Below are 22,329 nucleotides of genomic sequence, written 5' to 3'. Positions count from 1 at the left end.
TTACTGACCAGCAAACCATTCTTATACAGTGCGTACAGTCTTTCAGAAGTGGAAAGTACATTATTTCACCATGAACAATGACAATCAGAAACTCCATGCAAGATTTCTGACAAAGGAGTGCAATTGTTGTTTGCTGAACAACGTTTTGTTAAGAAGGCTGTAGTTTAGTCAGATGAGTCAATAATTGAACTGTTGTTTGGAGGTCAAACTGCGCTGCACATCGCCTCAATCATATTATGCCTAAAGTGAAGCTTTATGATGTTATGATGTTCTTAAGATTAAGAACATCACGGTGTGGAGCTTTTTCCCAACCAGTCACATGACCTGAACCCCGGAGGAAATCAAATGAAATAGAAGACACGGGAAACCTTCATGATTTGTCTGAAAGAATAGGCCAAAATTGCACGTGACAAATTTGTCTATACAACACAATAAAGATGGCTCACGACTAAGCATTTACCACCAGCAGTAACCGTATGAAGTCTTGTATTAATTTTATGAGTCAATACTTTTTGATTTAATTTAAAATGATCACACAAGGGGCTCCAGACTAATACATATGTTACTGATACATTGTCACCATGAATCATTTAAATAAATGAATCATGTCAGTAGTACCTGCATTTACAGAGAGAGCCAACAGGAACCACACACACATGTCCAACTATATTTGTATTCTGACAGACACTTGACCATTTTAAACCATTGCTTAAGACACTTTTCTATACACCAAAGCTTTTAACACTGTTTTGCACATATTATGGCCAAAATCTTTGCTGCTTGTATATTGTGTATTGTCTTTTATTTACTGGAGACCTTTGTAAAGCACTTTGGTCAACAACACTTGTTTTTAAATGTGCTATATAAATACATTTGATTTGATTTTACTTTACTCTGGTTAATCAGTATTCTATATTTGCTTAATTACTGGCTATACATGATCAGTGTTGGGGAGAATACTTTGAAACTGAAGTTAAAATGCTAAATATCAGTGCTGTATTTTGAGTTCCTAAAATACTTTCGCCCGATATTATATCTATGTATAAATGATTAGAAACATGTCGCTACACTTGTTACACGCCTGTGATGAACTTATTTACCACTAATCAGCATGAACCGTGGCGTAAGGAATTTGGCATCTTTACTTGTATTTTGAGAGGAGAGACAGATAATTAAAGTGAAAAAAAAATTAAGCACTACAGACCTAAACTTTTCCCTTGTCACTGAGATTAGGAATCTCATTTCCAGGGGAGTCCTGGGCCCAGAGGGGAACTTTTTGTACATATTTAGGGAGAACATGCAAACTCCACACAGAAAGACCCCATCCTGGTGGGAATTGAACTGGAGACCTTGTTGCTGTGCCTTTTCTTATTATGTTGTGTTTATATATATATATGTTATGGGGCGACAGTGGCGCAGATGGTGGAGAGGGTTGTCTCATGATCGGTAGGTTGGGGGTTTGAATCCCGCCTCCAGAAGGTGCACACTGTCGTTGTGTCCTTAGGCACACCAACCCTTAAAACTCAAAATTAATGTGTTTTTTTCCTGGCTATTAAAAAAAAAATACCTTTGGACACCTTTGTATTACAAAGCTTTTATGATTCACGAAACATGTTGAAATGTCTAATGGCAGCACAACTTTATTAGCAAAATGAGGCCAACAACACATATATTCCTCATAGTTGGAGCAAAATTGGTAATTTGGGGTGAAATGGCTTTCACAGCCTCAAACACACAAACAGACGATAGGATCAAGATTGTTTGGGAACTTTCTGTTGACTTCAAATTAATGGAAGGCCATCGGTGACATTTCCTATGAAATTACACAAAAAACATAATGTACCAAACATAATGGCCAGCATTAAGGTTATTGAAGGAGTGAGTTTGTACACCATGAGACCATTTATTGTAGGGAATTTTGTCCTTTGATGCCACTGGGGCAACCCAAAAGCAGCCGTGCATGGCTGCTTTTGGGTTGCCCATGGGCAGCAGTGGGCAGCAGTGGGCAGCACCTGGGGACTCATCTCCAGATGTCGAGCCACGCTAATGGTCATAATCACCTGGCTGAAGGATTAACCTATTGTGCATGTTTTAGATTCATTGGGGAAATCTATACAAAGGGAAAACATGCAAACTCCACATAGAAACCCTTGCATAGTCCAGAAATTTAACCCTGAACTTTTTTATGGGAGGCATGAGAGCTAACCACTAAGCCACCGTGCTTCTAACATTACATAGGTTTGGCGTGTGTTGAGCTACCGCAATAGTAACTCCAGTACACACATTAAATTGCCTTGTGTACGAATTGTGCTCTCTCAACCTGCCTTGCCACACATGTTTTTTTAAATTATTGCATGTATTTATGAATAGCAACACAAGCTTTCTTGCTTCGGCCAGCTCGTTCTAAGGCTCCATTACTGTGTGATGATGTGAATTCTGAATAACAATGTAAGCTGCTCAAAACTAAACTAATAATCCATGTGACATCTTGCACATGCATGTTCATTTAACTGTAGAGATTATGGAAATTGAGTTGTGACATTCACTAAAATTACTTGTCAGTCAATACACCAACTCTGGTTATTTTTGTCATAATAGTACTCTAATCTCTGTCTTAGAGACACAGCTTGGCCAAGTTTTAATTGAATCTGCCAGTCACACTATGGGGCAGGCAGGGACAGATAAGTCCCTGGAAAACTATCATATTCCTGGCAGCGGGAAAAAGAGATTGGTACAGTTGACGACAGTCAGCGGCTATATTTACATGGCCAGAAAAATCAGATAACCCAATAATCAGATCTGATGTGTTTATATTCACTTCCTTTTCCTACACACTAACACTCGAAATGCACGTTCACAGGTGCGCATTACACTGGGGAGCAGCCCCAAACTACTTCAGTTTCAATCTGATCAAATTTACTGTTATATACTTGTTAATGAGAAAGGAAGTAGAAATGAGACCTAATATGATTTTATTGGGAGTGGAAATTTTGGGATTATATAAATATGACCAATCTGAATCTGATTCTTTACTCTAGGGGGAAATGAATTTTCTGTTAAAAGTATTATCAGTCAAACTTGTGATTCTCAGTAACATTAGTGGTCAGTGCTGTCACGGTAAAGGGGTGGGTCTGTTCCGTGAGAACAGGTACAGTCCGTCTGAAAGCCACAGACTCTACTGTGCTCTACTGAAGGACCTTCTGGAGGTGCCTTCACAGAGCAATTGCTGGAAGTGGGTCAGAAAAGGAAGGACGAAGCAGTTTTGGAAAGCGTTCTCCACACCCTCCCTTCAATCATCTCCACCTGACAGCCCAGTGGAGACAGCACAGGTTAGAAACTCAAAGGTCAAGGGTTCAACTGTGCATTTTTTCCTTTGTAATTGTAGTGATCTCAGCAAAGTTAAATACAAATAGTACAGACCATTTTAATAAAGATGTAAGGTAAAAACAATTTAGTAAATATTTCAAAATGGGTCTCGAACAACTCTGAGGGTGGAGCAATTCTGCCATATGTGCAGCAGCTCTAACCACTCGACTATGGGCTGCAGTGGAGAGATGCCCAGACTTCTTGATCCAGTCGGAAAGTCACGTTCTGGGGGGACCCCGAGGCGACACCAGGCCAGCTCAGCGTGTTCCGCAGGGCCTCCTCCCCATAGAACATGCCTGTAACACGTACGACATGTCCCGACCGCCAGAAGCTGCATACAGTCGTCGAGGCACCTGCCGTCGACCGCCACTCAGTCCTCTCTGCACCAGAACCATATGGTTGCCTCTGTGGGGAGTGAGTTCACAGGATGGGCCCGTAGGCACAGGCCAAAATGTAAACCCCAACCCCAACCCTGGCTCCAGGGTGGGGCCCAGGCTGCACTATACTGGGCACGGTCCTGGAATGATTAACGTCCAGACGTCACTTGGGTTAGCGCTCTCGCTTCACAGCTAGAAGGTCCAGGGTTTGATTCCCACCTGGACGGGTCCTTTCTGTGTGGAGTTTGCATGTTCTCCCCGTGTCTGCGTAGGTTTCCTCTGGGTACTTTGGTTTCCCTACCACTAAAAACATGTACAATATACCAGGATGAATGATGTGTGTGAGTGAATGTATGGTGGTGGTGGTCAGAGGGCAGTCTCCCCCAGGGGAAACTGAAGCTACAAACGTAATTTACCACCACCAAGTATGGAGTGAATGTACAATTGTCACATGTAAAGCGCTTTACAAAAGGGGTCTTATTATTATTATTATTATTATTATTATTATTATTATTAGTAGTAGTAGTAGTAGTAGTAGTAGTAGTAGTAGTAGTAGTTGTCGTAGTAGTTGTAGTAGTAGTAGTAGTAGCAGCAGCAGTAGTAGCATTAAGGTTAAAGTACTTTATTGTCCCCATAGGAAAATTAGTCCTCTGCATTTAACTCATCCTTCGATACCACTGTGGTAACCCGTAAAGAGCAGTGGGCGACTGCTGTGCAGCGCCCGGGGACCCATCTCCAGATGTGGAGCCAGGCTGATTGTACATGTTTTTAGCAGTAGGAGAATATGGAGTACCTGGAGAAAACCTACGCAGACATGGGGACAATGAGAGCTAACCGCTGAACCACCATGCCCCCATCTGCAGAGGAGACTGAAGGCCTCATTGGTTCATGAGGCTTCCTTTTGCCCGTCACTAGTAGCAGTAGCAGTAGCAGCTGCTTTCTTCGTGTTGCGTCCACAGTCAACATAACAAGCATGGCCAAGCAGCATGGCGACAAAAAGAAAAAGGACTTATTTGGAGCTATTTTAGTGTAACAGCAAGGAAACAAGATGCAGAGTGGTTGAAGACACGATCCAAAGTTCTGCGCATGTTAAGTGACTGGTTAGATTTGTTGACAGATGAATAGGGAATCTGCAAGCACATTTTTTTAAAAGCAGATGTTTTCACACTATGGGAGTTTGTCATGAGCAGACATCTAAAAGCAGCCAGGTAGGGAACTCCCCTGGATCAAATACAGCATGTCATTTGCAGCAAGTGAGAATAGACCATTGACCGGGTGAAGGCAGCTCGATGGTGAGTTATGATTATGGGAGTCATTTACCAAGTGCTTGCTCATGTGCAAAACAAGTCACACATGCAAAAGTGGATTAGCAGCATCATTTGTGGGTCATTTGTGCATTATTTTTCTAAAGCAACTCTCTCGCGTGAAATTTGGAACCCTTATACAGTACTGTAATACCGACAAAATAGCATATTTATTTTTCATCTTGTATTTCTACTTTACGCTGTTTTAGTTTATATATCTTTCTTTATGTGACTCTGATAGCTCTTAAATTGAATAATCATATTCAAAGTTTGATCATGAATCATGCGCTGAAAATTCTCCACAAGATTTTCTAAATTATATGCTGCTTTCTGTTGGGAATAAGAACTAGAATGACTGACATGAGGTAGAGAAACAGAAGGGACATAGCTAAAAACACTCAAACAGAATCCTAACAATGCCCAACATAAAGTTGTTTTTTTTTTAAAGTGATATCAAGGTAAGTTTAAATATAAAATTAATAAGTCAAACATTAACTTCAGTGAAGAGAATGTTTTAAACATGTTTCTGACTTTCATGTGACTGACTGTCCTCAAATATGTGCAATGCTGTTTCGTTGTACCGATGATGAAGGGGCTAACTGGGCATTTGCTGAGGGGTCCCAATTTGAAGGAGGCCCCAGAAATTATTTAACATCAGCCAATGGACCAGCTAAAAGTTATATTTATGATCTAAAATGCACCAGAATGCAGGAAATCACACCTGAGATCCATTCACGTACTTTGGGGTACAAATGGGTTTTGTCTATGCAGCTCCTGATGTGCTCACCCACCCAAAACATAAACCTGTTTGTGGCTTATAATTTCATACACAATGTCATACACAAACAGTATCACATAATGCTCTTATATGACACTATCAACAATAAGGAAGACAGCCAACACCACTGTTAACACAAACATACTGTATCTCTCAGGATATACAATTCTTGCCTCAGTGTCCATGCTTTTTCAACAACATTTTGCCAGAGCAAAAACTTCCTTTTTAAATAACCAGCACTGTCAAAAAGCCAAAACACATCAGGATATTTGCATTGAATTTTTGCAAACAAAGCAATTAAAGCAATGAATGTTGCACAACAAGAAATGAAATTCATCCTCCACTACTCCCAACTAACTCACACAGAACACACAGTCTACTATCTTGGGAGACCCACCTCAACCTCAAGGGGCATCACTCGTATTGCTCTACTTTGAATATCATTACACTCTGGAGCCTCCTCAGAACCACAAACCCCTGCACCATAAATAGTATAGATCCCATCATTGAATCAAACAATTGAGTAAAAGCAGTAAAACGTAAATCAGAACATATCTTCATCTTATTAATTACAGCACTTAAAGCCCTCCCAGCAGACTCAGCTAGTACTTTTCTGCCCTATTCTCATGAAAAACAAAACCAAGATACTTATTCACCTTATTCCGGATGTTTGCGTGGGCGCTGCCATGAATTGTGCCCGAAAGCCAATTTTCGGCCTCGCGAAACGGTGCAGTGTTGATATGTTGGTGTAAATGAACATTGGACATTTTACACAAATCTACTAAATATCGGATTTTAGCAGCAAACATTTTCCCTCATCTCCATTTAAATGAATGGGCTTCGTGCTCTACTGGAAGTGTCAATACAAAGCAAAAAGAAGCAAAAATGGGCAGAGCGGAATAAGGTGAATAGGTAACACCAGCCTCATTTGACCAAAAGAGAATGTATAATCACTTTCAAAAATGAACCATTTGAGGGGTTTTTTCACACAAAAAAGTCTCCATATGGAATACCACACATTAATGATATCCAACATTTTTTGCAGTTTTATTTCTTCCTCTGCAACCAAAACAATATCATCAGCATATAATAAAATGCTGAGGTTATTGCCCTCAACAGAAATCTCCACATTTGCTCTCTTCATCTCTTGCGCCAAATCATAAACATAAATAGCAAATAATGTTGGAGAGAGAACATCTCCTTGCTTCACTCCGAATGGAGTAGGAAACCAACCAGTCCTCAGGTCGTTCACCTGCACACAGGCTATACACAGGCATACGATCACGAAACATTATAGCTATGAAAAAGGCCTCAGGCTCAGGACCAAAGTGTCAGCGACACATTTAAGGCATGTACAGCTATCGATACACACAGAGACGAGTGACGTCACGTGCAAGTGATTCTGAACTGCGACTGGAGGGAAAGCGCAGGCCTTCGTAGTCCATAATACATTTTTGTAAGAAATTATAAATTATTAGCCATATGCTAAATATGGCTAAATGTAATAAAATCAATGTAGTGGACACACATGCCCCTGTAGGCGACACAAATGAAGGAAGGAGAGGAGTGTAAAGTTTCATAGATTTAAGAATTTGCTCACGTTATTAGAGGTAAAAAAAAAAAAACCTACTCCACATGTACAGACACAAAAAAGTTACTACCATCAAGTGCCTACTACAAGTGTCTGCTAAGACCTCGCAGTAGATGTTCCCATGCTGTACAAGTGAGGACAGTCCAGTCACAGATCAGGCTTTTGAAACGAGCACTCTCTAAATGGACAACAGGTCATTTTGTCCAAATTGTGGGGATGCTTTCATCTTCTTTTGGTGAACCTTCGTGATTTTAATAATATTTAAGTGCTGATTATGGTAATAAATTATTAGCCTAAATGTAATTGTTAAACTGGTTTTCGCAAAAATGTACACTGAAGTATTAAGAATAACTTTAGACTATTGTTTAATGTTATATGCACATGTTTTTGATGACGTTGTGTCTGTAGTATTTGGCACGGATGAAATGGGCTTTTCGCTTGCAACAGTCCCATCAGTGCAGTAGCTCGTGATCCTCAGCACAATGATGCTCCAAATTAGTTGGCTCTTTCGGTTTAAATTTGCTAGGTGGTCTATCAAGCGACTGTATTGCCGGTGGATGTCTTAAAATGCTGTTTGCGATATTAACGAGGTTTTGAGTAGGCTGTATTGATTGTGGAGCATTGTGAAGGCGAGCCTTTTGCCCCCCAGCGTAGCGCACATGTGTGGGATCACCGACAGTAAACAATAACATTCAACATGCGTAGAATGCGAGGTTTGTTACAGGCGATATGGAGGACTATAGAGTGGCCTCGTACAACGTTAAGAGAGCTGTTAAAGAGGCAAAGCAACAGCAATCACCAATTAATAAAATTTTATTTGTGTAAAACAGTATTTTACACACACTTTGAAATCAGCCAGCAAAACGCTATACTCATTGGCTCAGAGGAGGGAGTACTTAAAATGACATTATGTGAGATTAGCCTTTAAACCGGTGAACCCCAGGAAGGCTACAGGACCGGACGGGAAAACAGAGTGTGTTCTGAAGTCTTGTGTTCAACAACCAGCCCCTGTGTTCAGTAATAGTGCCCATTCCCCAATCATAGCCAACAGTTTCAATGATTACTGCCACATTGCACTTACATCGGTGGTCATGAAATGCTGTAAAAGACTAGTTAAGGCTCAATTACCTCGCCTGGTGAGACCAGAAGAGGGACAATAGAGGGAAATCAGTCTGGGGCCCACGCCCACGTTGGCGGCATCAAAAAACTCAAACAAGCCTGTGCAGTCAGATTTGTTTATTTGCGGTCACGTGTTGTTTGCGAGCAGCGTCACTCACTCCCTCAATAACAATCTACATGCGGCGCAAGGGAGAGTGAGCTTTTTTCCAATTGGCGGTACATGACCAAAAATGCATCAACAGTAGGTGAGTTTCGTGATTCATAATCCTGTGCGATTAACGCAGAACCACTAGTAGCGCCGCATCACCGGCAGATGCCCCCCCTTCACTGATTGGTTTACTTCGCTTCCTGTTTACTTGCGTATGTACCGCTGTGGAAATGCAGTTGATGCCATGGTCACCAGAGTCAATTACTGGTACAGCGGCGAGTCTGGTTTCCAGGCAATCAATTACCACCTCCATCCCGACAACCTTTAACCCCTCACAACCCCTCACAGGACTCACAATAGGTCCACTGATGATGCAATAGCTCACCTGCTCCACAAAGTCTTCTCTCACCTGGATGCGAGAGGACGGGTATTTGCCAGGATGCTCTTCATAGACTACAGCTCACCATAGGATAGTTCCCTTGTGGCCAGCCACCAAACTAAGTAGTCTGGGGTTACATCTGCCCATTGGTAAATGGGACCTGAGTTTCTTCACTGACAGACAACAGATAGTACGAATCATCACATCTTCTTCAACACTGGAGCCCCTCATTGGCGTGTTTTAAGTCCTCTGCTCTTTTCACTTAACACTCATGGCAGTGTCCATTTCAGAGTTCACTGTTACTGTCAAGTTCACACTGCTTTCATTAGTCTGATCTCTGGCAAACAAGAGAGCCTATCGCTCAGGTAGGCCATTTGATTGACTGGTGTCAACACAACAACCTGGAACTCAACATCGACTAAACAAAGGAGCTCATAGTGGACTTTCGCTGGAACACTTCTATTCTACCAACGTCGAGGGAACACCAGTGGAGAGAGTGGACAGTTTTAAATATCTGGGGCTGCACACATCCCAAGATCAGAGCTAGACAATACACATTCATTTTTTTGTGAAAAAGTCTCACCAACACCTGTACCATCTCAGACGACTGAGGGACTTTAGAATCTCATCTCGGGTGCTGACAAACTTCTACAGCTGCAGCACTGAGAGCATCCTGGCCAGCAGCACGACAGTGTGAATGGGGGGCTGCACTGAGCAGGACTGCCTGGCTCTTGGGAGATTGGTCCGCTCGGCAGAGAGGATCCTGAACATTTACACCCAAAGACTCCAACACAGGGCTGAGAGAATTGTGAGGGACACCATCCATCCTGATAACAACCTGTTCTCCCTGCATGCTCACATCAGGGACTACAACTGAGAGGATGAGGTGGAGCTTATATGCTGAAGCTATTAGACTGCTTAATAAACCTGACCTTCAGTCCTGAGCTCCTTCCTCCTCCTGCAGTAGTATTATCTTTGTCTTATATGTCATTGTAGCCATCAGACTACAGGGTCCCCCCACAAACCTGTGACAGTGACACTGCTCTGTTGAACGCACTGAATGAATTCTTCGCTCGCTTCGAAGCACTGAACAGAACCATGGCACAAAAGTCAACATCCCCTCCAGGAGACCAGGTGCTGAAGCTATCTCCAGAGAGTGTGAGAAGATCTCTGAGCAGGATCAACGAACGCAAAGCACCGGGTCCAGACAACATACCAGGTCGTGTGCTGAATGGTTTTGCTGATAAACTCGCTGAAGTCTTCACAGACATTTTAACACATCTCTGCAGCAGGCTGTGGTCCAACATGCCTCAAAGTAATGACCATCATTCCGGTGCCAAAGAAGTCACCACCCTCCTGCTTCAACGACTACCGCCCAGTAGCACTCACTCCAATTCTTATGAAGTGCTTCGAGCGGCTCGTCGTGGACCACATCAAGTCAGTTCTCTCTCCCACCCTTGACCCATACCAGTTTGCTTATCGGTCCAATCTCTCAACTGAAGATGCCATCTCCACTGCGCTTCATACAGCCCTCACTCACCTCGAAACAAAGGACTCCTATGTTAGAATGCTGTTTTTAGACTCAGCATTCAACACTATAGTCCCACAGCAGCTAGTAGACAACCACAGGCTGTACGTGTTGGCAGCAAGTCCTCCAGAACCATCACACTGAACACGGGGGCTCCCCAAGGCTGTGTGCTGGGCCCCCTCCTGTTAACTCTGCTGACCCATGACTGCACTCCAAAGTACAACAACCTCTTCATTAAGTTTGCAGATGACACAACAGTATACAACAGTACAACAGTAACAACTAAATGTGGAGAAGATAAAAGAGATTGCTGTGGACTTTCGAAGAGCACGGGTCCAGCATGCTCCTCTAACAATCAATGGTGCTGCTGTGGAGAGGGTGACCAGCACTAAGTTCCTGGGTGTGCACATCACAGAGAAGCTCTCCTGGACCATGCACACTGCATCACTGGTCAAGAAAAGTAATCAGTGTCTCTACTTTCTCTGCAAGTTAAGAAGAGCCAGAGTTACAGCCTCTGTTATGTGCAAAGTCTACAGAAGGACGATAGAGAACACCCTGACCAGCTCCATCACTGTGTGGCACGGCACCAGCACTGCCTCCTGCCGAAGGAGCCTCCAGCGCATCGTGAGAGCAGCGGAGAAGATCTGCGGAGCCCCTCGACCCTCCATTAAGGACATCTACTCCACCCGTCTCACCCACAAAGCCGTCAGAATCACCAGGGGCCCTTCGTACCTATCACACAGTCTCTTCAAGGTTATGCCTTCAGGGAGGAGACGTGGAGACTGCGGCATCTACGGGTCAGTTCCAGTCGACTGAGGAACAGTTTCGGACACAGGGCCATCGGGAAGCTGAACTGCTTAAACTCCCTCCCACCCCTCTTCCCCCTCCCCCCACTCCACAATCAAGGATGAGAGAAACATAATTTCAAACCATTCACGTGGTTTGACAAAAATCTTGAATCTCGTTGTGTAACAAATGAACAAATGAACTAAACTTACTAACTACTAGCAGTAGCAGTAGTAGTAGTAGTAGTAGTAGTAGTAGTAGTAGTAGTAGTAGTAGCAGCAGCAGTAGTAGCAGTAGTAGCAGTAATTGCAGTAGTGTCAGTAGTAGCAGTAGTAGTAGTAGTAGTAGTAGTAGTAGTAGTAGTAGTAGTAGTAGTAGTAGTAGTGGCTGTAGTAGTAGTAACAGTAGTAGTAGTAGTAGCAGTAGCAGTAGTAGCAGTAGCAGTAGTAGCAGAAGTAGTAGTAGCAGTAACAGTAGCAGTAGTAGCAGAAGTAGCAGTAGCAGTAATGGCAGTAGTGTCAGTAGTAGCAGTAGTAGTAGTAGTAGTAGCTGTAGTAGTAGTAGTAGTAGCTGTAGTAGTAGTAACAGTTGTAGTAGTAGCAGTAGCAGTGGTAGCAGTAGTAGTCGTAGTAGTAGCTGTAGTAGTAGTAGTAGTAGCTGTAGTAGTAGCAGTAGCAGTAGTAACAGTAGCAGTAGCAGTGGTAGCAGTAGTACTTGTTGTAATGGTGTGGAAACCAACCATAGTATTAGTAGTGGTAGTAGTGATGATGATGATGATGATGATGATGATGATGATGATGATGATGATGATGATGATGATGATGATGATGATAATGATGATGATGATGATGATGATGACGATTATTAACTCACTGCATGTTAGACACATACATTCTTTACTGTGTGTGCACTGAATAGTTTTGCATTAATATGGAAAACTAATTGTGATCTCAAAGTGCAGCAAATTTAACAGTCAGCCGGGGGTCTGCCACTACATAATTTATTGAAGAGCGATATGGAGCAAGCATTATTCTTAAACATTGTATAAATTCATTGTAGATAAAAAAAAAAATCCACTTTTCTACCTGTATTGGCCGGTTTTACACCGCTGTACACAGCCACTGGAGGACAGGAGGTTTAAGAGTACTTTCACCTCCCAGGGCAGCTGTGGTCACAGCAGTAGCCTACCATCAGTGAGTGAAGGAAGTGATAACAATCATCATCATCATCATCAGAAGAAGAAGAGATTTTTTGCTAAAGGTCATTATGATAATTTTGTGTTATGTGGACAAGACAATTACAAAGTTATTAACCATAAAGGTTTAACATCTAAAGTTAAGGTTAAGTTTAAGTCATCCTTCAACCAGTACAGCAACAAATTCTCAGAACTATAGTGGCCAACCACCCAGTGGCCCATCTCCTGATCTTAAAGTATACTTTGGTTGCGAGATTGGCCTTTGTGTTTAGGTTGAGGATTACACCAGAGTATCCAGTGTAAAACCACAATACACAGAGAGAACATGCAAACTCCTCACACAAACACCCCCCTGCGTCACTCTCAGTTTTAAACTATGGTCTTTTTAGAATCACATGAACACAAATGTAATAAAGCCTACAATGAGTATTGACAGACAACAAAAGAACATCTATTATTTGAAAATCTCAACGGTACGGTAAAAGATTTTGTAGGCCAACATTTTTTATATGAACTAATATTAGAAGAGAGTTTCAAAAAAATCTGTCCACAAAAGGTTGGAGGCTGTAATTACTGAGGGAAATCACATAAAACTAATTGAAGATGCTGGCTAATGACGTACATTGGCGCTTGGTTGAATGCACCCAGATGATGCCCTGTTGGCCGTCGGTTAGTGTTGTCCTACAGCTCTCTGCTGATCACTCACTGGCTAAATTATAATGATGTTTTCTTCTGCAAAACACAGCTGCTGTTATTATACATTGTGTTCAATGTATAAATACACACCTTTATGTAATTGTTGAATCCAACAGAAAGCAAGAACCACCCACAAAAATCCCTCTCAGTCCTTATGACTTAGCTGAAAAATCCACTTTGCCATTGTTGTTCCTCGTTGGCCATTTCAAAGAGGATCTGGATATATTAGATATAAGCCTGTAATGATTATCTCAGATGATACTGAAACAGCATTTAAAGTCTCTGTCGTCACTAATAGTTTTGTTTGCCACATCATCCAAAATGTATCTATCTCTATGAAACACAAACCCCTATGTTCAGGAGCTCAACCCATCAATAAAACATATCATGTTTCCAAACTTCATTGATTAAGTAACATTGTATTCTGTTTATCACAAGGGATTAAGATCATTCCATCCTATACCAATGAGCAATGTAAAATGCTGGACAAATATCCACAACAGCAGGAACTCGTGCCCCTCTGAGAGCTGTGGTGCTGAAAGGACAGCTCCTCTAACTCCAAGCCCCCTTTCACAGCTCTTTCTCACACAATACATTTGTCTCTGCACTGACCTGGTCTTAGTGTTGCGTGATCTCTCCAGATGGTCTCTGCGCTGTCATCGACCTTGGCTTTATCATTCCCAGAGTTTATAAACGTGTTTAGTGAAAAAACAAAACCAAAAAACAATATTTTCTTGGCTTCAATAAGTAAGGCTCCCTCCTTGTTGTCCAATCTTCAGGAGACCCCGAGGAAAGAAACCTTTGCATTTGAAAAATATAGACTTAAAAAAATCTGACTACAAGGCTGTGATCCAGTTCAAAACGATGATTCAATTGGAGTATTTACACCACTGACATTAAAGTAAATATAGTATAGTAATAAAGTATTTGAAGGGTAGACTTGAAAATAAAGTAGCTGCTTCCTATACTATGTACAAAGTGTATCCTTATAGTCCAGTATATTAAATTGTCAACATATATCCTTGGAGCCCTGGAAGTAAACTGCTTTGAAAGGTCCCGTAACATCTTCTTGAGGTTTGAGTTCTATGTTGCCAGCCTTGTCCATATATTCCACTCGTTGTACTTAAAATAAGTGTGCTTATAAAAAATCTATACTCCATATGCTCCTAAACATAAAGACTATGATCTTTCGATGAGTTGGTCATAGAGCCCAACAAGGATTATTGTACACAGTTTTAGGGTGCTGAAAAGCCTCGTGGGCTACAGGTCCGTTTCCCGTGTGTCCAAACAAAATGCATAAAGGGAACGTTTGAAGTCCATACTGCTGTTCGCTTTGATGTGTGCCTTTTCCCCTGACGCGTCATTGGTCTCCGCGTCCTGTGACTTGTTGGAAGATTGACTGCCTTTGCGTTTGAGTTCAGGGGTGTTCCTGCCGCTATTCGGCTCATCCTTTAATGAAGACTGGTCTTGGTCCGTCTCACGGTGGTAGAAGTAGTTAAAGTTGGATACGATGACAGGCACCGGGAGTGCAATAGTGAGCACACCAGCGATGGCGCACAAAGAACCCACTATTTTACCCCCGACTGTTACAGGGCGCATGTCACCGTACCCCACGGTTGTCATGGTTACCACTGCCCACCAGAATGCGTCCGGGATGCTCGAGAAATGGGACTCGGGTTCATCAGCTTCTGCAAAGTACACGGCACTAGAAAAGAGAATGACTCCGATAAAAAGGAAGAAAATGAGGAGGCCTAGCTCCCGCATGCTGGCCTTTAAAGTCTGACCCAAGATCTGCAGACCCTTGGAGTGTCTGGAAAGTTTGAAGATCCTGAAAACCCGCACAAGACGGATAACCCTGAGGATGGCCAGGGACATGGCCTGCTGTCCGTTCTGATGCTCCTCATCTTGCTGCTCCACCAGCTCAGTGCCCACGGTGATAAAATAAGGCATGATGGACATAATGTCAATTATGTTCATTATTGTCTTAGAAAACTCAGACTTACTGGGGCACGCAAAAAAGCGCACAAAGAGTTCAAATGTGAACCATATAACGCATGTTGTTTCTATGATGAAGAAAGGGTCAGTGAAGGTGAGAGAGGGCCGAGGTGCCGTGCTGTTGTCCAGTCGGCTCGTTACCGGTAACTCTCGTTCATCCCTAAACTCGGGTAGCGTCTCGAGACAGAAGGTAATAATTGATATGGTAATGACAATAACGGACACAATGGCAATGCCCCGTGCTGGGCTTGAGCTCTCTGGGTACTCAAATATGAGCCAGACCTGCTTCTGGAACTCGTTCTGGGGTAGCGGTTTCTCCTCCTCTTTGATGAATCCCTCATCCTCGCGGAACCTCTCCATGGCTTCCTCCCCTAATTGGTAGAACCTTATTTCATCTGCAAATACGTCAATGGACACATTGACAGGTCTGCGTATCTTCCCCCCGGATTGATAAAAATATAAGATTCCATCAAAGCTGGGCCTGTTGCGGTCAAAGAAGTACTCGTTCCTGAGCGGGTCAAAGTATTTAATCCGCTTGGCAGGGTCGCCCAACAAAGTGTCGGGAAACTGGTTGAGAGTACCTAACTGTGTCTCATAACGCAGTCCTGCTATGTTGATGAGAACCCTCTCGTTACTGTCCGCGCCCATGTCCATGTCCAACATGTCCTCATCAAAAAGATGGGGACTGTGATCCGCGCGTAAAAGCGCATCCATGGCGTTCTCGCTGCAGCTCAGTGTGTTATTCATGTCGTTAATTTTCCAGGTGCTGTGCGGATGGTGGTGATGCGTATTCAGCTCTTTACTGTAGTTCTCTCCGAGTCCAGTCTGCGCGAAACCCGCTTGAGGGACATCCAGCGCGTTCCGGCAGCGGTCCTCGGCATTGTTGCCCCCACTGCCGCTTCCCTTGGCACCGCTGTTCTCAAAGCTCACCAAGGCTATCTCCATTCCGCAGCCATCAATCGGGAAGGTGGTAAAAGGAGCAAGACTTGTTGAGTGGAAACGCCAGCAACATCATTGTTACTTTTTACGCACACAAAAGTTCAAATTTACGCAGAAAAATTGAAAGTCATCGCTGCTCCTCTTTTAAAGTTATATATACCCCATTGTAGTTGTTTTGTTGTTTTGGTTGTGGTTGTTGTTGTTGCTGCTTCTGCTCCCGTTCGGGCTTAAATCCAGCGCTGTGTCACCGACTGCATATCTTAAAACCACAGGAGAAGAGGACGCAAAGAAGACCCGGATGAGAGAGTAGGCTGGAATGATTATTCCTGACGTCAAAAGTGCTGTTCAGACCGTTTAGCTGCAAATGTGAGACGTGCCTTCTCCCGCTGTAGCTCTCTCTCTCTCTCTCTCTCTCTCTCTCTCTCTCTCTCTCTCTCTCTCTCTCTCTCTCTCTCTCTCTCTCTCTCTCTCTCTCTGGGGGAGGAGAGATAGGACACTCGCTTATTTTCTGGCTTTATGACGCTTGAACTGATGCCATGCTAATGCCATACCAGAGCATCTGTGATTCCAAATGCACTGGACTCAAACATGGAGTCCAAGGTCCTGTTGTAATTTGTTTTGATATGAAGGTGTCTTTAACAACAAATAAGAGACAGAGTATATTAAAGATTTCAATGATTTCACTGTGATTCCAAAATGATTTAGTCTCCATGCGACATAATTATTTTTGGTAAATGTATCTGAAAGTCACGTGTGTTGCAGCTGAACGCACAGCCTTAATGCATTTCTCTAAAGTGCAATCACGAAGGCCCAGTTTTCCACATGAGAGGTTCCATCAACAAGTCTCACTGTCATTTGGAGTTTTTGTTGCTTTATGATTCTCTCAGAAAGGCCTCAGGCTCACACTCAAGCCTTCATCTTTCCAGCTCTGAAAAAGTCCACAATTAGAATTTTTTTTTCTTCTGCATTTAAACCCAGGAGCTCAAATATATATAAATATATATAAATAAATATAAATATAAATATAAACATAAACATATATATATATATATATACATATATATGTTCAGACATGCATACACACATACACGTACACACACACACACACACTATTTTGTCTTCTTTTCTTTCTGAGTTACTGAGCGTGTTTTGCTGGCACATGGGCATGACACACTCAGGGTGGACTCAAAGAGCCTCGGCATGTTTCTGAAAGCAGCAGAGGAGGTGACCTATTTAAAAGGTTAGTTTCTTAGCCTCATGGATGGATTAGGAAAACAAAGCACTAGCACTATATTTATCCTTTTCCTTATCTAATGCCCCAGCCTCATCATGATAAGAACTATGTGCATCTCCCCGCCCCTGGATTAGTGCACTGTCCTCAGACTGCAACCATGAATAATAACCAGCAACATCTCGCTGTGAGTGCCCACTGGCAACACTGCGATTTCACGCACTGGATACAACCATTAAGGTTTTCACAATAAAGTTGGGTTTGCACAGCTCCCAGCTCTCACATGAAGGAGTTCCATACACTGTGTATGTGTGGATATATATACTGTATATATACATGTGTGTGTGTGTGTGTGTGTGTGTGTGTTTGTGTATATATATATATATATATATATATATATATATATATATATATATATATATATATATATATATATATATATATATACACAAATTTATTTATTTTCATGTTTTGTTCTTTTAATTTTCTTGTCACTTCTTGCGTGGAACCATTTTAGCAGATTTTCTATTTCTTTGCAAAGAGATTTGCTCAGTCTTTTTCTAATGTGTCCATGCTTGGGCCAAGGCTGTGGCTCAGGTACATTTGCTGAAGATTTGGTTTAAGTCTTTACTAATGATTTGCAAATTTACTGAAACAAACTATTTTGTGCATTTGTATGCAGATGTTTATTTTTTATTTATTTGTTTATTGGGTCGGGACAGTGCATGTTAATGAACACACATGAAAACACATGTAAACATGCCACACTGGATTGTAGCCATGGGCTAATTTCTGTCCCTAATCTGTTGTCCCTCACTTGCACTCTCAAACACACTCTAACTCATCTTGGCCTATTGTACATGTTTTTAGTGGTAGGGGAAACCGGAGTACCCAGAGGAAACCTACGCAGACACAGGGAGAACATGCAAGCTCCACACAGAAAGGCCCCGATGCAGATCAAACCTGGGACCGTCTAGCTGTGTACAATGTGCTAACCGCTGCGCCGCCATGCAGTTGATGTTTGTTGAGTTTGACGTGTTCTGTTTATAAATGTAATCCACGGATGCTTGACTGCGGAGAGGTTTGAGTCTCTTCAGGTCCTGTTGCCAGATACAGGGAAAAACAGTAACCATAACAACAGGTTACTACTAACAACCACCATCCATAACAACTGCAGCACAAATTAGCGCTCTAATTACAGAGCTGCTGTAGGTGCTGTCTGCAATGAGGTCCTCAAATCTCTTACTAATAGTTGAAAATCACACTGAAGACTGGGGCAAGGCCTCACAAACTCAGGTGAACACATGACCGTGATCTTGATTTGAGATGAATTCTGGTTTTAAGAAATCAAAGTGATCTAAAAATCCTTCAAAACAACCATTAACAATGCTCTGCTAATGCAAAATAACTGGGCTATATCATAACACATGAATATCAATATGTTTTGTAAATGACCTGTTTATGCGTTAGCGATGTGCTGCCCTTGATTTTTATTTATTTATCTTATTTTCAGGGTTTGGCAGATTTGAAGACAACTCTCCTTCATTGATAGAAGTAACAATATCATGGACATTTAACAGTTACCGAAAAAGTAAGAAGTGCTTCACACAGGATAGGGAATTTTAAATTTTCACTCGGATATACTATACATAATCTTGGGTAACCATATCATCGAGTGTTTGCCTGCCAGTCAGTGTTAAAATCTCCTCTGCCAATGACAATACTGACATTATTGTTTAATGAAATGAAATGAAATTAAAGGAGATACACTAAAATCAAGCTAAATTACAATCCAGAGTAAGGGATTAGGACCTGTTTAATGATTTATAATGAACAATAAACAGGGTTGGTTTCCATTCCCACAGCATAAGAAGCAGTGTCACAATGTCATGCAGATACATTAGTGCCTGTCCATGCACGTATGTATATTTATAAGTGCATATTGATGTGTGTGTGTGTGTGTGTGTGTGTGCGTGTGTGTGTGTGTGACTTTTAATTCCACACTTTTCCTAATGCTTTCCTTTTAATACCCCCGTCTGAGAGCAAGAGGGGGCACTGCAGCATACACTCTCTGTCAGTGAGAGAGAATCTGTCTGGGGATTTGGACAGCTGTCAATTAGAATCCCTCGACACAATCCACGCCCCGCACCCATGGGCCGTCCCGTCCTGTCGCTATGCCACCCCCATGGTGGCATAGCGACAGGACACTACAATGGACCCCTACCTTCAAAAAACCTCAGTCCAGTGTTGCAGTATGTCATGCTTGTATGCGATGGCAAAGAGGCAGGTGGAGGATGTTATTATTTCTGGACATCTCTAATCTCCCCTCTAGCCTTTGTAGAGTTGGTCTGTGTGTGTATGCTTGTTATTCTACCCCACTGAGGACTTGTGTGTGTGTGTGTGTTGTTAATATCCTCCCTAGGCCATAGTGAGCACGTTTTTTTCCCCTTGTATCTGGCGATCTGGCATCCCTGGGCTTTCTGAACGCATGTATGCCTGTACAAGTCTATCTCTTCCTCCACAGTGGAAACGTTTTGGGGGGTACGGGGGCCACAACTGCATGTTTAAGGCAAGAGATGAGATCTGTGACCGGCTGAGAATGTGGATCGGCTCGTGTCTCTTCCAAGTACAGTTATTTTACAGTTCACTGCTCATTTAAGTGCACACATATACAGCTTTTGAGAGCTGCACGTTTACAGACGTCATGTGTACACCTGACCAGTACAAATGAGGCAAGCAAAGAACTGCCTCTGACCATTTAGCATATTTACATCCTCCTAGTAGTTTCTAGCGTGGCAAGAAAAGAAAAAAAGCTCATTAAGAAACTGTAGTATGCTGTTCTGGAACACATACTCAGTCATGTAATACAAATTGAACATACTATCACTGGGACTGCAGTTCGTATGGACAGCAGATGCGCTCAGTGTGGAGGAGGTGCTCCGTGAGAGAGCCTGTTTTAACCACTGCCATCTTGTCAGTGAAGACCATCTCTGTAAAGCCGAATGAGCACATGACTTGGTGCGAGCTTGGAGAGACAAGTTTCAGTTTGACACTTTTCTATGTCTTATGGGCCATCCATGTGTGAAGGAATAAGATGTTTTATTTTTAGTCTGGATAGGATGCAGTTCTGAGTCTTAAATCGTTGTGAGGATGGAGATAACTATTAAAAAGTGTGAATTTTAATGCAACCTCACAAGACCCCAGAAAGAGATATTTTTTTAAATCCCCCTCGGTTTCAAGCTGCAGTATTGCTTTACAAATCCATTTAGCTGCATTGACAGCCTTTTCTCACATAATCTGCTTTTTTAAGCTCTGGGAGGAAACTGTTACTTTAAATGACTGGCAAGCATGACGTGGTGTCCTTGATTTTGCTGCTTGCACATGTCCTCTCTCTATGTTATTATGCAGGCATCTGCTGTCAAGACTTCTTAAACTCATGGGCAAGCCCAGCACACCCCCACACAGCTCCACGTACAAGTCCAGCTTACAGACCGCTGCGTGCACACTCAGAGCAGTGTGAAGAAGCACACAGTGTTGTGAGCACAAGGGTTGGTGCGCTGCCTCAGGTGTTGCACAGAGAGTGACTCAGGCATACTGTCAGTCCCACAGGCCGCCGAGCCCCTCATATGGACCCGCATGACATTTCAGCGCTACAGTAACAACATCCCCCAATTATAGCGTTTAACAAAGCATGAATCTCCTGTTTAAGAGATGTCTGAGCCATTGCAACATTTATTTTGAATAATATGCAATAAACTGACTTGACCTTTTTTCATGCATGTTTTTCATGTTATACATATGACAGTCTTGGGTTTATTTACAATTGATAGATTGTGCCCACCACATTTAGTACAATGTAATGTGCCTTTGGGTTACATACTCAATGGAATAATGTGTGTTAGTAGTTTGGAGGTACACAATGTTAAACATGTTCACAAGTCACTGAAACACATGTGTTGGACACAAATAGATGTTATGAATATTTATTTATTATATAGATTTGCAAAAAGAGGTTTTGAAGACCACATGAGTGGCTTTGTGCATAACCAGTCGTGTTTGTAAAGTATTTAAGTCCATCATTTTTAATAGTCCAGTATTGATGTGTATTTTAATCATTAGCTAATGCATGTAGTTTTTTTTTTCCTATGTTTTCTTTTTCTGCATTCGCTGTTCAATATTTTGTATTTTCTTTTATTGATTACGTTTTTAATAAAGTTTGTTCTGCTTAATACAGGCTTTTTGATATTATAGCCTTTGTTATTCCAGGCTTCTTATCCTCCAATGTATCCATATTTGTATATAAACAATATTTAAATTGCACAACAGTAGGTGCTTTTCTAAAAAAAAAAAAAAAAAAAAAAATCAGGGCCCATTGGTACAAACCATTTGAAGCCCATGCTACACATTATAAAATAAATGTGGACTTTAGCACTGGTTAAACAGCAACATGCCCCCCTGCTCTTTCTTAGGCGTTGTACTCCATGGCAGTCCGTTCAAAATCCTGGAGGAAAAAAAAATCAGTATTATCATGTCAGTGTAGCATTGTGAAAACACAAAAACTTTAAAACAAATGAAAAATAAAGCAAAAGAATTTCTAAAGAAAAAGCTTGGACCGAATATCATGAAAAATAATAATGGCTTATTGCGCTTTACAAGCTTGTGTCACAAATTTCTCAAATGAGAAACGATGCTGTCGGTTTAACGATATTGTTGCCGCTACAGTATTGTTAAATCGAGAATATCGATTAATCATCTGCATCAAACAGCCTTTCACACACAACTGCATTTGTACACATGAATCTCACTTACCAACCTTTAGACACATACCACAGAGAAACAGGAATAGGAACACATTTTGTTCAGTATGAAGGGGCACAATGAATCCCCAGTCATTCGG

At 42.0% G+C, this 22,329-nt stretch overlaps 1 protein-coding gene across 1 annotated transcript in view; it reads right to left on the bottom strand.

The window, feature by feature from the left end:
- LOC306959419 (potassium voltage-gated channel subfamily A member 5) overlaps positions 1–16,539 on the bottom strand; it is a 29,606-nt gene extending 13,067 nt beyond the window's left edge. Inside the window, exon 1 of the mRNA XM_079551530.1 lies at positions 13,880–16,539. Coding sequence (XP_079407656.1) covers positions 14,528–16,207 — 1,680 coding nt within the window. The 5' untranslated portion in view covers positions 16,208–16,539 and the 3' untranslated portion in view covers positions 13,880–14,527. The remainder of the gene's footprint in view (positions 1–13,879) is intronic.
- Between the last annotated feature and the right edge of the window lie 5,790 nt (positions 16,540–22,329).

This window comes from Gobius niger (assembly GCF_951799975.1).
Source record: "Gobius niger genome assembly, chromosome: 2".
Classification (NCBI taxonomy): domain Eukaryota; kingdom Metazoa; phylum Chordata; class Actinopteri; order Gobiiformes; family Gobiidae; genus Gobius; species Gobius niger.
The sequence above is the reverse complement of the archived record's forward strand: the minus strand, read 5'-3'. Positions and strand labels throughout refer to the sequence as shown.